The 21,033-nt window shown below is 37.8% G+C and overlaps 1 protein-coding gene across 9 annotated transcripts; it reads right to left on the bottom strand.

Annotated features, from left to right (window-relative positions):
- Positions 1-11,944: 11,944 nt before the first annotated feature.
- LOC141406446 (uncharacterized) lies at positions 11,945-19,768 on the bottom strand. 9 transcript variants are annotated; one of them, XM_073991945.1, is made up of 8 exons: positions 19,569-19,768; positions 16,524-17,056; positions 16,289-16,461; positions 15,489-16,226; positions 15,200-15,433; positions 13,169-15,136; positions 12,630-13,107; positions 11,945-12,557 (listed from the first exon to the last, which is right to left on the bottom strand). In XM_073991945.1, the coding sequence occupies exons 2-8, from the start codon at positions 16,561-16,563 to the stop codon at positions 12,367-12,369; spliced, it is 3,822 nt and encodes a 1,273-aa protein (XP_073848046.1). In that variant the 5' UTR covers positions 16,564-17,056; positions 19,569-19,768; the 3' UTR covers positions 11,945-12,366. The 9 variants fall into 9 exon arrangements, with proteins under 9 accessions (XP_073848046.1, XP_073848403.1, XP_073848137.1 ...); XM_073992302.1 differs by having other exon boundaries at positions 16,524-16,767; positions 19,537-19,742; XM_073992036.1 differs by having other exon boundaries at positions 16,524-16,800; positions 19,537-19,740.
- Positions 19,769-21,033: the final 1,265 nt, after the last annotated feature.

Here is a 21,033-nt window from a genome sequence, read left to right as displayed (position 1 = left end):
CTTCCTTTTGTATGTTACATACAAATGCACTAACACATAATACCCCATACCACATAGTGGTGTAGGGTATAAAAAGGCAAAAATTCATAACCCTAATGTGCATAGTACGCATAGCACATGATGGCGTGTAATCACCATACCAACACAATTACTTATGGTTGCAATCTGGTTAAGATTGAAATATTTATAGGTGTGTTTGTATGTGGATGAATGAAAAACCACTGATGATGCTTTTTGTGGTTATTAAAAACAACCACACAAATACATAAACACATCTGGTGATATAATCTCACCGGCCTTGCAATTATTAAATTTCAACAACTTGCTCGACAATTCTGCATACCCTTGTATGGAAGGCCACTTGTGCACACATAAAAACACAAATTAGCGTTGAGGGAGAATATTTCTTGTTTATACCCTCAGCCTTTAGGCTATGAAGGGTATATACACTTTCATACGGGCAAAATGTGCCTCATCGAAATAATGGTTTTAGACCCCAAGTATGTTTGGACGAAATGTGTTTCAGACAATTTGGAGTCGATTGAGCAATGTCCGTCCGTCTGTCTGTCTGTCTGGCTGGCTGGAGCGCACGATAACTCTCGAAGGGTTGAACCGATTCGGTTCAAATTTTGGCTTTCGTAATATTTTGTCCAAACTTAGTTTAAGTTCGAAGATGAGCTATATCGGTCCACTCCTTCCGGTACCTCCCCCACAAAAGTTCGAAAATGTTCGGAAAATTTGTACGCACGATAACTCTTGAAGGGTGTAACCGATTTGGTCCATACTTTGCCCATCGTGGAGCGTGTACCAGACTTAGATCAGGTTTTAATAATGACTCAATCGGTCCACTCCATCGGGTACCTCCCACACAAAATTTTGGAAAAGTTCAGTTTAGGAACATCTCTCGAATCGCTTTGATTTTTGCTTTAGCAACTTGTATTCACTGCCCTCCATACGACGATATAAGTTTCATCAGGGGCAAGCCCATACTTCCTGAGAAAATAGCCTGAAAGTTGCAAAAAAAACCCCTATGACACCGTGTGAGGAGGTTGGAGGGCAAAATAACTCTCGAACAGGTCTGCCGATTCGGTCCAAAGTTTGGCCTTAGTAATATTTTGTCCAAACATAGTTTAAGTTCGAAGATAGGCCATATCGGTCCACTCCTTCAGGTACCTCCCCCACAAAAGTTCAAAAATGTGCGGAAAAATTGTACGTACGATAACTCTTGAAGAGAGTGGCCGAATTGGTCCATGTACACATCCTAATATATCTACCAGATATAGATCAGGTTCAAATATGGACTATATTTGTCCACTCCATCCGGTACCTCCCACTCAAAATTTCGGATGCATGTTCACTTTAAGACCTGCTTTCGAATCACTTTGATTTTTGTTGAAGCAACTTGCATTGCTGCCTCAATTGCGATGGTTGTTTCATGGGCAAGTTCATACTTCTTGAGCAAACATCCCTGAAGTTCTAAAAAACCCCTATGGTACCATATGTAGTGGCTGGAGATCCATTCTTTTTAGTATCACCTCCGCAAAACTTTTGATATTAAATCCTAATCAACATTTTTGTCAGTTCAAAAGCCCAAAATTTTTAAAACTCCATACATACATGGGTTTTTTGAAAAAAAAAAATTGTTTCAATATACACAGGCTGAGGGTATATCTCTGTCGGCAAAGCCGACTGATACTTTTTTACTTGTTTTTTTTTTCAAATAATTTAAACAAAATTAATCTGATTTGATTTCTGATATGAAATGCCAGCTATGCGCTTCTTATTATTTTCTTTGGGCATTATCGAGCTTTTTTGATTCAATGTAGATTCAAATCTGTAACAACATCGATGACTTACATTTTTTACGCCAAGTAACAATTACTTAACAACAACAACAATTACATATGCAGTGTCCTAACTTAAGAAATGGATGTTGCACAAAAAGCATTTGAAGTATGCAAACGTTTTCTATATATTTTTATTGAGACCAACAAACATATAATTATACATGGATTTAGCAATGTTCATCCGCCTGCAGAAATTACTCCTTTTTTTTGAAGATGACCATTTTATTTCCAAAAAGGTTGAAACTATTCCTTAAAAACTGTTAACACTGCAAACAACTTCTAATAGGCATTTTCTGAAAGTTCATATTGAATCGTGCTGTCAGCTTGCAAATATTTTGTTGTGGTGTTTTTTTTTTTTTTTTTTTTTTTTGGAAGCCGAAAACTGAGCATCATTCTCATTAAGATGAGAATACTCGATGCTTAAAGAGTTCAGGGTTTCACTAGAAAAAATCATCATTTCAAAAACTGAAAAGCCAATTGCTAATTCCCTTCTCCGGGATGAAATCATGATACTGGTAGCGATCAGTAAATTTTGCAGGCTGTCAGTGCGTTAAAAAAAATAAAATCTGCCTCCGTTCGCAGTAATCAATTTCATTATCCATTGTTATTTTCTTTTTCAAACATTTGAATCAACAAAATATGGAGTTAAACTGAAATAAACACATATTCTGCAGTCCAACAATACATCGGAGACAACAAAAAATTAACATTTATCTCTGTTTTCCTATAGAAAAATTAAAAGGTTTCTTCCGTGGTTATGCTTAAAATGGCGACCTGTAAAACAAGGTTATCAAGTTGTAATATCATCCACACATACTTGTGTAATTTATAGAAACATTTTGTATTGAAATTATAATAAAGAATTTCTAAACAACGTGCAATGTACATGAACATAACAACGTAAGTGGGGGTGCAGGCCATATGTTTTTTACCTACCTTTGGCTATATTCAGTGATTTGTGGATATGTCGTTTAGCCCCAATCTCTATGATCCCCTTGTTTTGTTATGCTCCCAATTTGCACAGAGGCTCTATATAGTAGGGAAAGTGATTGATTGAGTGGCACTCCAAGCAAGTAGCAATGACAGGCAACAGACACACTCCATATCGTCTCGCTCTTAAGACGCTGCTCTGCATCCATTCTATGAAATGTTGTAATGGAAAAAAGTATTGAATCATCATCCACTCGTCACGAATCCCGAAACTGTAACAATTTTTCGAGGGTCGACAGTTTGGTTTTGTTTGTTTTTCAGTTTTCATCTCCGATTTTCATCGTAAATAATGAATATTTCAAATTTCAATAGAAATTAGAAATTTTCCAAACGAAAAACTTTTCAAAGTGATGGCCACCAAGTAGTTGAGGCAAACATTTGGAGCACCGTGGTTCTTGTGGGAGCACTCACATACACACACAGTGACGTTGTTTTTTGTTGTGGCTGCTCTTGAGATTATTAGATTACATTTTAGGGCATATTTTGAAGGGACACAGTAAACATAAGCAACAGCCGCAGCCGCAGCCGCAGCCCGAACACACCTTTAAGTGATTTGAACCTATTTGCTTGCTATGTACTTAAATATCTGCGTTTGTGTGTTTTCATATTCTTATGACATTTGCTGTATGATGTGAACGTGTGTGGTCCTCTTGTCGCAACATTGTCTGTCCCCTCATATGTAAATCCGGTCACGTCTTTATTGTCGAACTCATAAAATGTAATTAAAAAATGTTACAATGTTTTTTTTCGATACTTTTGTTTTAAACCGATTAAATGCCAAACCAATGGAATGGATTCTGACCATGCATTCCCCAAGGTGGAGATAGACGTCACTGAATGTTTATTTTGTAATTTTCGTTTTTTAAATTTGTTTTTCTTTAATGGGGAAATGAGGAAAAAAGTAAAAAAAAAACTTTTCACATGTTTGCCTGTAGATCGATTGGTTGGCATTTGTTAATTTCCAGTACGTGTAGCAAACAATCAAACAAGTGGACAGACATACGAACGGACGAACATACAGACGATTTATTATTTCAAAAGTCATAAGCCAATATCAGGCATTATAATTCAATCATGAAATTGAATATTTTGCGTGTTTTCACCAATTGATACAAAAAGAGAAGTCAACAATGATAACTTTTGTTTGGTCTAATAAAAAGCGATAATGCAATTTTTTTCTTGGCCACATTTTATTTATGGCTATAATTATAGTTATGATGAGTTAATGGTATAATTCTTAAAGGGACGTCTGCCTTAATTTATGTAACTTCTCAATAATGGGATGGCCTTCGTCAATTTCCATTCTTTCTTAAAATTGCCGTTGATAAAAACTGTCATTGGTAAATTTCGAAGCAACTCACAGGCACCCCCTGCTAACTCTGTCAATTGGAATAATTCTTGATATACAATTATGATCGATTATGTAGCAAATGCTTTAATTTTCAATGTAAAGTAATCTGTATGAGGTTCCTTCTGTTTTATCGCAAAAATATATGGCCCTACATCATGGTAATGAATTGCTTCCAATTTTTTAATTAATATTTACCGCTTGTAGAGTAAGTTATCTATCAGTACAAACATATTATAACGTTATTACCTATTTTGTTGAACTCACATGTAGGAACGCCCTGGTTCTACATTGACGACCATGACAATAAGAATCATAAAAAACACAACTTTTGTTATGGGATTGAAAGTGCTGTCGTATTGGGGGAATGGGTGAGTGAGTGCATTGTTCCACTGTCGCCTTGCATTGATGATCGAGACAAAATGTAATTAATTCAATTTGTTTACATAATTACAGAGTTATACGTTACACAATGTCGATAATTTCGCCACTATGCATTCATATATCCTGTGAAGTACATTCGTCCTATCCAGCACTGGTATGGTAGAGTGCGTGTCTGGATTCACAAATGTATGGCTGTGTGGGTGCATATGTAACCAATATGTATGTACTCTACTTCATCCGCATTCAAATAAATCCAGATGAGGGCAGGAATTATTGCCTCTTATGAAATATTGTTGTGTCCTTTATAGTCCACAATGTTTCAATACGCGCAAAAACAACGGCGACGGGAATGAATACAATGAGTGTATTTAAATTGAATTTCAAACATTTTTACCAACAACCCCAACGGCTATTGGCAATGACCACACCACGGTAGTAATAACAGCCAACATCAAGGGCAGATCACGCACTCCTTTAACATTGTCCTGAATTTTATTGCTTTAGCTGGTTGAGTGACAGTGATTTAATATCTTTATTTTTTGAACTTATTTTCCTACCGCCACCATAAACTAACTTTGATGGTTTAATTAACTAGCTAAGTAGCCTGATGTGGTTGGACACAGAATATTTTCACCCCACATTTTTTCCTAAATAAATGTAGAGTAATACTCTTCGAATACTTACAATTTTCAAGTACCAAGACCCTTAAGATTTTAATATACATATGTCTTGGTTACTTAACTTAAATATGAAAAAAATTCTTAAATGCTTCTGGAGCCAGTGTAGATCGATGTGTCCTGCACATTCAGTACGTTCCTTGTGGCGTTCTGTAATTAATACATTGGACTGAAGTTATTTGCATGCAACAGCATTCTGAATGGGACAATGAATGGTAACCACGAAAGTTCGCCCTTTCGCAGACCTACTCCCACTTTGTGAAAGGGGCAGTAGTATAATGTCGAAACAAACGATTCTCACTCGCATAAAGTGCTTTGTGAAATGTGAGGGGTGTGTTGCTACTAGCCAGGACATATTGTCCTGTGAGCTTTCAAAGTTATTAATTTAATTTGTTACAGTTTGTGTTTATTTTAGCCAGATTTTGAATTGTTTCGCTTTCATTCGATTGCATGACTGTTGTCGAATGGAACAACAGATAGCATCGACTCTAAGTCCATGTCGATGGGAACTACAGCAAATTGCTTGCCATTGGCATCAATTAAATAATTTCGATGAAAAAAATAGTCGACAAATTGATACAATTGCAATTAATATGTATATATGTAACGTATATTTCTATATCTTTATCTGTGAATATTGTAAGTTTAGTTGGCGATATGAGCAATAATTTTTCAGAAGAAAATTTATTGCATTTCCCAAGACATTCTAGTCAATAATACCACCAAGATTTTCTATTATAATAGAAAGCCAAATTGAGGACGGTACTGTTGATAATAATGATTAGTACTTTGCAATCTACACACATACATTTTTATACCCTCCACCATAGGATTGGGGTATATTAAGTTTGTCACTACGTTTGTAACTACTCGAAATAATCATTGTAGACCCCACAAACTATATATATTCTTGATCAGCGTGCAATTCTACATCGATATAGCCATGTCCGTCCGTCTGTGGAAATCACTCTAGCGTCCGAACGGATTGACGTAGGTGGATGAAATTTTGGGAAAATCTATTATATGTACGTAGGACTTTTGGTATTTAAAGCGGGCTATGTAGGTCCACGCTTTCGTATAGCCCCCATACAAAATGACGCGTCGTCCTTTTAAGGAATTTTTAAGACATTTGGCCCATTTTACCACCGAATTGGTTCTAATTTGGTACTTTGTGTCTACAGAGGCCAAAAAATATTCCTACCGAAATTGGGTTATATAGGTCCACGTTTTGGTATAGCCCCCATATAAGGCCCCATATAAAGTACGCGTCATTTTAATATATTTTTAATGTATTATACCCATTTGACCACAGAATTGGTTGTAATTTGGTATTTTGTGTCTTCAGAGGCCAGAAAACATTCCTACCAAAGTTGGGTTATATAGGTCCACGTTTCGGTATAGCCCCCACATAAGGCCCCTTATAAAGTACGCGTCATTTTAATATATTTTGAATGTATTAGACCCATTTTACCAAAGAATCGGTTGTAACTTTGTATTTTGTGTTTCCAGAGGCTAAGAAACATTTCTACCATAAAATGTTTATATAGGTCCACGTGTTGATATAGCCCCCATAATACAATATCTCCCGATTTTCGATATTTTGAACGTTTTAGCCTCATTATCACACCGAGATGGCTGAAATTTGGTATTTAGTCTTCTTTAGGCGTATAAAACTTTCCCCCAGAAATTTGTAGGTATAGGTCCACACCATCATATAGCCCCCATAGAACGGTACCTTCCGAATTTCGGTATTTTGAAGGTTGTGGCCCCATTAATCCACCGAAATGGCTGAAATTGTGGTGGAGGGTATAAAAGTTCGGCCCGACCGAACTTAACGCTTTTCTTACTTGTTATAATTTCCAATAGGCACCTCTTTGCAAATTTCTTCATATATATTAGCTTACGTGTACCGCTACTTCCATGGGTATGATCAACTTTTTTGTTACCAAAAAGCGTTTCCGATTTCAAGAGCAGATCAAACTCCGTTTATGATAAAAAATCTCAACATTATAATTTGTTCGAAACAAAAAACATCAATTTGTTTGGCGACTGCATTTTTTAGTGTTACGTGACACATATCCTGACTAACTTTTTCGTTGATTACAAACGAATTATTCTCCAATATATTCAGTTTCATTTAATTAAAGATTTATAATTTAATTTACAGGTTTATATGATCCCTTTAACCTTTAATATTTCAGTAAGAGTTCGAGCAATATTTTGTCTATGATAATATCAATGCAAAGTTAATAAAATCCTTATACAGTCGAACTTCCCTATACAGAATGTTTCTATAAATAAAAATGATATATAACTATTTGGTTTATAAAACATAAATATATATTCCCGCACAAAATATTCTCTTTATGAGGAATTTGCTCCATGACCTGGTAGTTTGTCTTCCCCAGCAGCTACGTTATACATGGAGAGTAAATTTATTTTTTACTTCTCTAAGTTTGAGGCGTCGATGTTAATGCTGACATTATTTTCCCCTTGCTTAAACAAATACATATGACACTGTAGAGCTTAATCCATATCGTACCGACACAATTTTTTTATTTATTTTTTAAAAACAAAACACTTTTTTAGGGTAATTAGGGCCCACTGATGTCAAAAATCAACTCAAAAAATTTTTCCGATTTTTCGTTTTCCCGGAAAGTGGTGTTCGAAATTTCGAACACTGGCGCTTAAGCTATATGTATAGAAGTAAAATAAAATTGATTTATTTGCCGTTTTATTGATTTATTTCACCATTTTTGTATGAAAAAATGGTTGAAGATTGGTATTGAGATCCATTTGGACCTACAAAACTTTTACCCGAAATGTGTCAGCACTGGTACACGTTTTGGATTGTCCCCCATAGAGCGGTACCGCCCGATTTTCGGGAGATTTTAAGGATTTAGCTGCATTATCCTGCAGAAATGGCTGTAAATTAATACATATTTAGTCTTTTTTGAGGCTACTTAACTTTCCTCCAGAAATTTGTCAGCATGGTGTAACCTGACAAAATGTTCACGTACATAATTCTACAACAACTACCTTTACCATACCGAACCAGCCTTCCAATATGCAACATACATTACATCATTACGACCCATCCGCTTCGGGGATAACAAGTAATGCAAAGGATAAGTGCATTCCGGTGTAACTTTACAACGACCGCCGTCAGTGCTTACGACTAATAATTCTCATTTACTTCATACTTTAGGTCACTGAAGTATTTCAGAAATGGTTGAGAATGGTGAGCTTACTACTGCAGGGAGTTTGCTACACGGGCTGGAACAGAAGGTTGCTCTAAGTCCGCCAACTTACGCCTCGGTGCCTAGTGTTGGTAATACTTTTTGAGAGCTACCCATTAAGTTGTGGTGGCTGATACATCCACAGGGCCTTCGGGTCAGCTGTTCCACTGGGCCTTCGGGTCAGCAGTTCCACAGGACCTTCGCATCAGTTGTTCCACTGGGCCTTCGTGTCAGCAGTTCCACAGGGCCTTCGATTCAGCTGTTCCACTGGGCCTTCGGGTCAGCAGTTCCACAGGACCTTCGGGTCAGCTGTTCCACAGGGCATTCGTGCCAGCTGTTCCACAGGGCCTTCGGGTCAGCTGTTCCACTGGGCCTTCGGGTCAGCAGTTCCACAGGACCTTCGGGTCAGCTCTTCCACTGGGCCTTCGGGTCAGCAGTTCCACAGGACCTTCCGGTCAGCTGTTCCACTGGGCCTTCGGTTCAGCAGTTCCACTGGACCTTCAGGTCAGCAGTTCCACAGGGCCTTCGGGTCAGCTGTTCCACAGGGCATTCGTGCCAGCTGTTCCACAGGGCATTCGTGCCAGCTGTTCCACAGGGCCTTCGGGTCAGCTGCTCCACAGGACATTCGTGCCAGCTGTTCCACAGGGCCTTCGGGTCAGCTGTTCCACTGGGCCTTCGGGTCAGCAGTTCCACAGGGCATTCGTGCCAGCTGTTCCACAGGGCCTTCGGGTCAGCTGTTTCGTACTCAGTAGCGCATGGTAGATACTAGATCGTAGCCTAGACTAACACCCGAACATCAACAGCCGAGCGCCGAAGCCGACATTCATCGTACTCCCGAACATCAACAGCCGAGCGCCGAAGCCGAACTTCATCGTATTCCCGAACATCAACATCCGAGCGCGGAAACCGACATTCATCGTACTCCCGAACATCCACATCCGAGCGCCGAAGCCGACATTCATCGTACTCCCGAACATCCACATCCGAGCGCCGAAGCCGACATTCATCATACTCCCGAACATCAACAGCCGAGCGCCGAAGCCGACATTCATCGTACTCCCGAACATCCACATCCGAGCGCCGAAGCCGACATTCATCGTACTCCCGAACATCCACATCCGAGCGCCGAAGCCGACATTCATCGTGCTCCCGAACATCAACATCCGACTGCCGAGCCCGTCGTGTTGCCGAACATCACCAACCGAACACCGGACCCGTTGAATTCCCGAACACCAGCAGCCGACTGCCGAACACACCGCTATCCCGAACGTCAACATCCGACTGCCGAACTCATCGTGCGCCCGAACATTAGCAGCCGAACGCTGTACCCATCGTGTATCAGAGCACCAGCAACCAACTGCCGATGCCATCGTGCTCCCGAACAACAGCAGTCTCCTGCCGAACTCAACAATCGGCTGCCGCACCGAGTACACCGATTGCATCGATCGTTGATCCCATGAACGTCCATTGACCGCCCTCCTGATTATATACAGAACCCGTCCCGATTATCCACGAACCGTTATTCTGATTACCGTCACACCAGGTTCCCGACTATCTACGAACTAGCGGGGAAAACCGACAGACTTCGGCAACCTACAAGCAAATCAACAACAACCGATCCCGACGAGTCGCCAGAGTAAGGATAGCCACTGTATTGATACGTCCACTCATCACGAAGCCCAGCTCTCCTGGTCACCTTCACGCCAACGATTGATTCATAACCATGCAACATATTCTTATCGTATTTATTCCCCAGTAATTGTAAATTAGTGTTTTGATCAATAAACTCTGAATTAAATCCCCAGGAAAGGGAGAATACAAGTCTTATAATTCCACAAGGTTTAGTGGGTCCTTATGGAGATCCTGGACGCGACTGGCCCTACCCCAGCCAACGAGAAAACCACGTTACAATAGGTCACGTTTTATATAGCCTCCGTTGAATGGTACCTAACGATTTTAGGGTATTTCAGGATTTTAACCGCTCTATCCTTTAGAAATGATTTGAAAAAAAAGTGAAAAAGTTAAGAGAACGAGAAATGGGTCCAATAGGTAGTTGTAAATTTTTCTTATCGAAATTATCGAAATTTATACCCTATACATTCCTAGCGAATATTCGTCTCCTAATATAATATTTCGGAATAATATTGCCTTTTAATTAAACCAAATTCGGTTGCCTGCTTTTTGAGCTACTCAAATTTTAGTCCATTCATTTATCACAACAGTTCTGTTGCTGAAACGTCAGCTTTTTACACCTTAGTACAAATCTGACTTAATGTCTTCATCTTCGCCTCCTGTTTTATTATGTATCGATCTACACTATAATGTATAAAATTCGACATCTATTAAAATGAATAAACAACACATTCACAATAAATAAAATAACATTACAAATAGTCATACAATTTCTAACATGTCCACCTAACACAGTTTTCAACTTTTCACCAAACCTCTGTTTGGCCGACACAGGGGACTTTCAGTCACTCACTCGCATATTCATAATAAATAAGCTTCGAAGTATACCTATGCCGCCATGTAGTTGGGCGCCCACAAAAGGCAATAAATTCACACACAATTTGACAGTTTCGGCACCTCCGGCCATTCGTATCTTGATAGTTTACGGGCGTTTATCAATTGCATATGAATTATTCTATTTGACAAAGAGTGTTCTCCATTCAAGTTTTGACGATTGAGGAAACGTAAATATGAATGGTTGCATTTACAAAGCAAAGGCAATGATTGGACCTGGTTTTGCTTTGGTTGGCGACAATTTATTTGTTTGTTTCCTGTCATGATTTTTGCGTGTAGTTCTCCTGCTGCTGCGCATGCCCATCGGCCAAAAATGTTCTAAACGCATATAAAAGACTGCTAAACGACTACGCAATTCATATTGGATAAGTCGTGTCTGTCGCATTGCTGCATAGGACGTACAAGTCGAGACTAACTGTTTGCCGATAGAATTTGTCGATTATGTTTTGGGGTGTTGTTTGTATCACTTTGGGCTTTTGTGATTTATGGCGTACAACAAGCTTCATGCAACTGTGTTTGTTTTCCCAAAAGTAGAATGAGCGTGGATATAGAATGGTGTTGTTTTGAAGAGTTAAAAAGGAAGTAATCGAAATCGTATGTACGATATCTACAACACGATTACATGAAGATAATATTACTTACATGGCTATTAGTTCCGAGGTACATGAAAAGTTTCTAATAGAGGCACCTCTGTTTTAGCACGCATAAATTCCCTTTTAAAGAAAAAAACTCTAAATCATTATAAATTCAAATTTCTTCCATACAACTGTTTTGAATACAAACAAATAAGGGCTTGGATTTGATCAAAGATATCTATGTTCGACCACGATTTTGCTTACGGTTCACTTCTTAGCATTGTTAAGCGAGTGAAACACAATTACATTGTCCTCATATTATAATTCGTTTATATTGTCCCGTAGCTTCAAGAAAGTGTAAAGTGCAAAATTGTTTTTCTTTATTGTTGTGGGTAGTTAGGTTAAAAATATTTCACTTATTTCTCTTTTTTTATGTACAATTCACATAATGTCCTCACATGACGCTCATTTACTTCAAGAGAGTCATAACTCAAAAAAAAAATTTTTTTTTGACTTCCTATCGTAAAACGGTTATTAATTACACCAAAAATTACAACAACTTCATATTTCACCTATCATATAATATTAACCGGATATCATTGCTAATTTATATGCTGCTAGATTAAGGTTGATTTAAAGTTCTTTTAGTGGTTCATAATATCCTGAAAACTTATTTGTTGATTTTTTTCAATCGAAAAATGAGTTTTGTTTGAGATATGGTACTCTTTGAGTAAATGAGCGATATGTCCATATGTTATAGAGGCATATCTACAATTTCGTCTAATTTTTCTTAGAAAGAGTCATCATATCGACATTGGTGCCAGCATTCAAGAGTATGTATTCAGGTGTCATGGGAGCATTTAAAACTATCCATTTTTTCTTTAGCCCAGCATCATCACGTGCTGATTGTATGGCTTGTTGCAGGGCAAATGTAACATTAACGGCCAGGCAAATAGAAGGTTCTCCAGTAGCTACAAAATCGATAAGAATATACATTGTGTTTTTTTTTCGAAATTAAAATTATCCGCAATTCTTTGACATACCTTTGGACCTCATAAAACCAGCTTGATTAGGACTCTTAGCCAAAAGTTCAATTCGGAAGTCGATGGGAATATCTTTGGCACCGGGTGGCTTGTAATTCCATGTACGATTTGTCATGAGTTGTCCTGTTGCTTTATCGGTTACACAAAGCTCAGTGGTCCAATAACCAAGACCCATAATAAAGGCACCTTCAACTTGGCCTATATCGACGTTGGGGTTTAAACTTTCCCCTGCATCTTGCAGAATATCAACACGCTTCACCAAATAATTGCCAGTCAACATATCTACCTCGACTTCGGTGAGACCCAATCCACACACTGTGTATGGGTCCATTTCACCAGCTTTGCAACCATCGCTGGCAATTAGATTTGTACAACGCAAGTGAGCCAAATTAATGATGTCTTGCCATGAAGGATCCTTCAATTCCTCCCTGAACGGTTGAAGTCTTTCAAGTAAGGTGTTGCAGCACTTACGAACGGCCTAGGAACACAAGATATGATATTAATGACAGATGACAGTTGTGGTTAGTTTTTAAACTTACAAAGCAGACAACCTCACTTCCAATGGAACCACCAGTCACCATAGCATTTGCACCGTTAATGGTATTGCTACCCTCGACTCGTATTAGCTCCAATGGAATACCCAAAATGTGAGCAGCAACTTGAGCAATTTTGGTGTTCATACCCTGACCCATTTCGATGCCTCCGTGGGTGATAACAACGGTGCCATCACCATGGTAAATGGCAACTGTGGCCGGAAATTGTCCAAAGTAGCCAACGTGATATTCCATGATAGCCAATCCAAGACCTTTCTTTATCCAACGATTGTTTTTATTAAAGTCCAAAATATCGGCTCTTCTCCTTTTGTAATCTGTCGATTCAATGAATTTTGGTAGCATTTCAGACATCTTGTGGCCCGCAATTATGTTGGCCATGCGTAACTCCAAGGGATCCATACCCAACTGGAAGGCAATGTGCTCCATGATATTTTCAATTAGGGCGATACCTTCGACGGAACCAGGTGCCCTACATGCTATGTTGGATGGACTGTCAGTGAGCACCATGTAGCCGTCCAAGATGAAATTGTCATTGGTGAATTCGTAACAGTTTTTCGAAAGCAGCAATGTATGGCCCATTGGCGACTCGTTGGGACTAAATCCGGCATCTTCGTAGAAGGATGAAATCAATTTGACTATTTTTCCTGAATTGCGTACATAGAAATCGTAGTCGATGTGGCAAGGCCAGCGTTTGCCAAAGGATTCCATCATTGATTCGATAGACTGAACGAAACGTACTGGTCTGTTCAGTTTATATGCGGCCAAGGCTGCAGCGCAGGCAATGAAGTTGCACCGAGTTGCCTTGCCACCATAACCACCACCAACACGTTGAGTTTTCACATGAACATCGTTATTGCGCAAACCCAACATCTTGGCAACAATGTCTTGTGTCAAGTCCATAAATTGCGTTGCCGAATACAATTGTAGACCACCCTCTGTTGGCACGGCCACTGTCGTATGAGGTTCCATAAAGAAGTGATATTGTAGACCCATGTCCAATTCGCCTTTGCCGCATACATCGAAGGGATCGACATTGGCTTTTTGTGTATCCTTTGATGTACCTGCTTCTGAAGACTCTGATTTTATTTCATGACGAATTCTGTCTGAAGCTGTTCCTGCATTCAGTACCTCCTTCAAGGTGGAGAACACTTCTTTAGAGCCACCCTCATACGTGAGTTGCACCATACCAGCAGCTCTGTTTGCCAGAGCGTTCGTTTCAGCTACCACAATACCGACTGGTTGGCCGTAGTATCTAATTTCTCCATCTAGAAATAGCTGTTCATCTTCCATGAAGAAGAAATTGTCCTTAATGGAGATGCGATTGCCTCCGGGGGGTACGTCTTTGGCGGTAAAAACTGCTATAACACCAGGTAAATTTAGAGCTTTATCGGCGTTTATTTTCGCAACTTTAGCACCAATTTTCTTAGCCGTGAAGAAAGCTGCCCACAATTGTTGGCCCTGAGGTGGCAGATCATTCGAAAACATAGCTTCTCCGGAGCATTGCAGTAAACCTTCGTGCTTCACTGTGGGCTTCTTCAGGGGCAAACAACTGTCGTTGACTTCAAATGTCTGCTTTGCCGTAGATACAGGTCTCTTTAGAATACTACCACCGGAGCTGAATGACTCATGAATATTACCTGCAGGTGCATGGGCCAATAAGAATTTGTAGAAAAGGCCATGTGCCAATTTAATCCTATATTCAGGGGATGGCTCAGGCAAGACCACATTTGCTTTTATTTCGCCGCCGAGAGCAGCAAAGGCGCATCGAAGGCTTTCCGTTTGGAAAAGGGGTTTATTCAACAAACTCTTTTCTAAATTTCCAGCTCTGGCAAATTCCGAACACAATCCACCGTATGAAATTCGCGCAGACTTAACAACAAAGTCGGGTTTTTGCACTTGGATCAGAAAAGCGGCATTAACATAAGCGTGAGCGTTCTGTGCCCTGGGCATAATCTGTAATGATGATAATCTGTTGATGATTTGCTGTTAACATCGTTTTGTTATTGCACTACTCACCTTATACGATTCGAAGAGGTATTCTTTAGAGTCGTAAGGTTTAAGAACGAACGACTTAATGATTTTTCTGCTCATCGGAGTTTTTAAGTATTCCGAGATGGACACAGTTTGCTCTCGGTCGACTGCAGTTTGCAAAACAACATGGGCATCCAGAGCTTCAAAGACCACATACACATCAGACGGGAATTCGGGATGTTTGTGTTTAAGGGCCAAGTTTCCAGCCAAAGTTCCCATCTGGAAATGGGACCGGCTCAGTTAGGTGATAACAATGACTGGGTTGGATACTTACATTTCGTACAGGAACATTGGCTATCAAATCGAAATGGCTCCATACTCTTGAACAGTATTCAAATCCTTTAACGGTTGATGCTTCTCTAAGAGCAGCCATGGCGTCGGAAAGACTAATATTGGCTCCCAATTCCAAAGAATCTGGTGAAATCTTGTACCCTTGTAATTCGTGGAGGAGGTGCATGTCAACGAATTTATTGATTTGTGACGAACGCCTGTACACACCGTGACCGGTGTTTCCGGAAACAAGCATGTAGTTGTCGTCCTTGAATTGCGACAGAACGGAGAATAGTTCTACTAGTGATTTTGGCCAAAACCATTGTTCACCATTGCTGCAGGTAAGGGTCTGTAATTTGGACTTACAGGAACCACTGCATGACTGGCCGGTCTTAGGGCAAATCCATTTGCTTAAATCTTCTATGTCACGACATTCTTCAGGAACTTCAATGTTACTGTCCACAGCAAATGATTTCATGGCATCCAAAATGGGTCTGTAGCCAGTACAGCGACAAATGTTGCCTCCGAATGCATTCTCCACTTCCTCCATGGTAACCTTGCCTTTACGCTCTTGCAACAGGCCATACATGTTCATTACAAACCCTGGAGAGCAGTAGCCGCATTGAGTGCCGTTCATTTTCGCCAACCTCTTCTGAATGGGATGATATCCATCACGTTTATTGCCCAGACCTTCGGATGTAGTGATCTCCCAGTCCACGCATGAGTTCAGAAAAGTTAAACACTGAAAGTGTGAAATGGCCTGATGAAAGAACCCGATTTATGAACAACTAATGTCAATCTTACCGAATTCACTGCTCTAGTTCTTGTCTCGCCGGTGACAGGATGCTTGCTTGTCACGGTACAAACACAAACGCCACAACCACCTTCCTGACACATAAACTTGGTAGCCGGAAGACCCGCATAATCCCGTATGAAAGTATTCAAAGTTATATCGGCAGGCAACGTCGCCAAATTGACTGCGGTAAATAGTCCTTGTTAGAAGCCAATTTCATTGTAAACTAGACGAACATATACTCACCGCTATAGGCTTTTCCGTTTATGGAAAACTTTGTCGACATATTGTCGTGTTAATGGCTTTTGGTTTCGGTTAATAGAATAGCGTTTGAAATTTCACAATTTCTATATGGATTCTTATGTAACGTAAGCGATAACTAACTGTAGGTACTTTGGTGTAGCTGTGCTCCGTAACGAATGACCGCTAAATGTGGAAATGTCTTCCTGACTTGGTCGAATGAGTACTTTTGCGTTCTGGAGAGACGTAACTGTGTTTGGTTATCGTGCGCGATCAAGTGCCGCTTAGTTTATTTATTCAGTAATAGTAGTGCGGGAGGCATATAGTCGTATCAATGAGTATATCACACAAGATAACAAAGAAGTATTGTTTGGAAATATTAGGTTTGTTTTATTAGTGCAAAATTGATAATGGCATTTCGTCGAGTGTTACGTAGCTACGTACGTACATACATATGTACAGTTACGAAAACAATAATAGCACCACCATGAACAAAAGTGGATCAATATTTTATGCAGATGCGGGGTCAAATATTTATGCTTGGAGGAGAATAGTTTCTTTTTTCTCAGTTAGATGTCCTCAAAAATCTCGGTGCAAAGTCGCACATTTGGTTATATTTAAATATATTTTTAATTAAAAGAAATATTCAAGTTAGTATTTTTTTACTTCAAATCAGTATTAAATTAAACGAAAAAGTTATTCATTTTCTAAATAAATATTTGATTTAACACTTTTAACAAGTCATGTTTAATTAATTCTGAGGCAAAGAGTCTATTTTTCAAGTCCTATATTTGAATAAAGTAGTAACGGAATTAGATTCTTGGCACTTTGGACCACATAATAAGAAAAACATTTCAACCTGGAAACGCTTCATGATTACATACCGGGCTGTCAAAGACAGTACATCTTACATTGTAAAATTTTATAAAATTCAATCACAAGAAGAACAAAATTGTTTTGCTGGACAATAAAACGCCGTTAACATAATTAGTTTATATGTTTGTAGTTTATATGTTTTTTGGAATAGAACTCTACGTATCCGCGAAACTATACACAGCTGTGTTCAAAATAATAGGAGTGCCCATACACACCGAGGGAATGGTCAAATAAACATGGTTACACTTCTAAATTTTGCCAATTTTGTATTTGTTTAACATTGTTAACACCCAAACTGTTAATTTATTAACAGAAATATGGCAATTTATTTTAAATTATTTACTATTTACTCCAACATTATAAATCGTTTACAAATATTGTGTTCAAAAAAATAGGAGTGTGGAAGAAAAAGGACAATAAAAAATATTTTTATTTGAGTTTAGGACCAAAATTGTCAATATTTTAGTTGTTGGTAGTGAATGGACACTCCTATTATTTTGAACGCAACTGTATATGTGGTAGAAGGTAATATTGTATACCACATGTGCAAAAAATGTATGTGCGTATGGCAACGAAAACTTATATAACATATTAATAAATAGGGTGACACTTAAACATTTGGATATTTTTAAGTTTTGGGCTAGGCTGGGAATGGGACTTGTCAATATGACACAAGTCGTCAAATTTGTCGAAGGTCACACTAGAGTGTTTCATTGAAACAATTTCATGAAAACAAGGGTTCCTAGGTCGAGTTTTACAGTAGAGTGATATCATAAAGTTGCTGTAGTGGGGAACTCGATCTATAAATGCCTAAAAGTTTCAATGAAACCACTCTAGTGTGACCTTCGACTTAGATAGTAATCTTATTCGAGCATTGAAATCTTTTATGTTCAAGATCTCTAAATTTAGTAACTAAAACATCATCCAAAACATCAATTTATGATAGAAGTCACAATTACTATTGCATTATATCTAAATTGCACAGGATGTATTTTTATGCTCATTACAAACATCGAAATGAAATTTGAAAGCTCCAGCTGTTTCCAGTGACTTGTTGCCCCAAAACCTGTTCTTTGTCCCATAGTGCAATGTGTCAAACAATTTATTGTTTAAGTTTCAAATAATCCTTGGCATTAAGTGTACCCTACATTGAATCCTAATGAAGAGAATTTCGATATTTCGTTTTATTAAGATTTACTTGACACGTTCATTATTTGCTGACGAATGCGATAATTGTCTTCATTCAAAATTTTGTTATTATAAGAAAAACATGCATATGTATATGTTACATATCAAATATTCCAAATGCGAAGTAAATCCGCTTCATTATTTTCAAACATTTCCTAAAAATCCAAAAACTTTAGTTCACGAGTTGATTTTAAAAACAATTTTATTATTTTTATTTTCATCCTTGCGAACAAGATGGAAAAGCAAAGAATTGGATTTAGAACAAATTTTGTTTTTTTTTTCTTGTTCGCAAAATGAAATAAAATTGTTTTCAAAATCAAATCTATTAACCTTTTAAAATTTCTGTACAAAGCTCAATATAATAGTTAACGCAGTTAATTGTTTTGTCGCATAACAGAATCTACTATTTTGTTTAAATTTTAACTTTTTGTCCTTTATAAATTTGCCGAAAAATGGTACATTTTTCAATAATTTCAATTTCATTTAACAATTTTTGACCAAATATCGTCAAATCTGGCAGCCGTGTTGACACTATGAAGAAATTTACTCGTATGACAATACTATCTGTTTAATATAAGTGTAGAAGTCACAAAATCAAAGTCAAGATAAGTTTTATTGGTGGAATATTGCATAGATTAGTTTAAAATGTGTCTGGTTTAATATTTCACCTACATTCTAATAGTGATGATAAAACGCGTATAATGTAGGTATATTTGCGTAGCACGAAACCCGCGATCAACCGAAATAAAATCAACGTTACCACTTAAAAGTAGTCTGACGGGGACAATTACAATCAATAGCAAGGGAGATTTTTGTTATATTTGTAACAAAAAATAAAAGTTATTTACCCAGCAAAAAATTATTTATAAAACATGTAGTTCCCCATATCAAAATAATGGATCAGTACGCTGATTGCTAACTTGTAAATAATTGTTAAAAAATCATCATCACTAACAGAAAAATTGGAACACTACGTATTTAACATACACACATGTATTGATTGAGATTAGTTTCTTTTTCATCTAGTCTGGCATCTCTTCCCACTTATAGTTTTTAATCACATTTTCACATTTATTCGGTGTTTTGTATTCCAATTCTAAACAAAACAATTGACCGGCAAGTGAGATCCGTTCGAGGTACTATCAAGAGACTAATGGAGATAACGTGAGTGGGTAGAACTTGAATGAATGTCAATGTTATTGCTATGGGAGTGTCAAAATGTTTATTTTGAACGCGACACTTGTTGTGCACTCTAAATACTGGTATCGTCCGGTTAATTAAGAACACAGATACGCTATACAAATTCTAAACAATATTTGTATTCATAGTAGGAAAATTCGCAAGTCACTACTTACACTTGCAGCTACATATTTACAATTTAATTACACAAAGCTTATAATATTTATTAGAACATTCTTGAGGCATATCAAATCTGCAATTTGGAAAATAAACATACAGCATGCTTCAATTAAGCATATATATCGCTCATTTACTCAAAGAGTGGCATAAGTCAAAAAATGCGTTTTCTGAGTTAGCAACTTCTATTTTTTCTACGACTTCTATTTTATCTTGTGTCAAATTTTCATGCTGATATTTCAAAAACTCAACGAGTTACAGCTCATTTACTACGAGCTTCGCATAATTCAACACAACAGTTTTTTGAGTTTATGAAGCACTAAAACAATACAAATCATGCTTGATCTTGAACAGAAATTTAGCACTGATATCTGGCTAGCTGTTTTAAAACTATAGACCAAGTAGTTATTTTAGTTTTTGTGTAATAATCTTTTTAAGTTGGGATGTCAAATTTCAATAGTTAAGTTCGCTATTGAAGTGTTTTTCTCGAAACTAGCTTTTTTGAAATGTGTTTCTCTTTGAGTAAATGAGCGATATGTACATCAAAAAATGGAGGGTCACTGTGGAGTTTAAGTCCCATTCAAGACGACATCGCTTTCTCAAATGTTGCCTTATATTGTAATACTTGTAATATTTTTCTACTTCGGACTCAACCAAGTTAAAATCAGGGTCGGACTTTTGGCACTTCTGGTTGATGGGATTTTTTAATAAAAACTACAAATTTTACCGATCTTTTGTATCTTAAAAACACGTTTCTTGCTTCCTTTAGAGTAATGTGTAGCTTTTTCGAATAGTATATTATGAACCCAAAAAGTTTTGCCATAAATTAGTTCTTGTTAAGAAAAAAAATTTTTTTTTTGTTTTGCTGCATTTTCGGTATTTGTTATGTAGAAAGAATATAAAATATTTACCATCAATTGTCTTAGTTAATAAAAATTTCCTATGAATATAGATCCGGTTACCTAAATTTTGGAATTGGATATTCCGACATTTAAAAAAAAATAAGTAACCGATTCAACTTATGTCATTAATTAATTCGTTGATTAAAACTGACTGCTGATTAAATGATATATAGCGAAATTAATAATTTTATTCT

The sequence above is a fragment of the Musca autumnalis genome, unplaced genomic scaffold (assembly GCF_047663935.1).
Source record: "Musca autumnalis isolate F117 unplaced genomic scaffold, ASM4766393v1 scaffold_1, whole genome shotgun sequence".
Taxonomy (NCBI): Eukaryota; Metazoa; Arthropoda; class Insecta; order Diptera; family Muscidae; genus Musca; species Musca autumnalis.
This window is presented reverse-complemented; position numbering and strand designations above follow the sequence as displayed.

Coding starts and splice junctions, on each gene's coding strand:
- LOC141406446 (XM_073991945.1), bottom strand. CDS start 16,563: ATGTCGACAAAGTTTTCCATAAACGGAAAAGCCTATAGCG. Junction 16,462..16,523: donor AAACGGAAAAGCCTATAGCG/GTGAGTATATGT, acceptor TATTTACCGCAG/TCAATTTGGCGACGTTGCCT. Junction 16,227..16,288: donor GAACTAGAGCAGTGAATTCG/GTAAGATTGACA, acceptor TCACACTTTCAG/TGTTTAACTTTTCTGAACTC.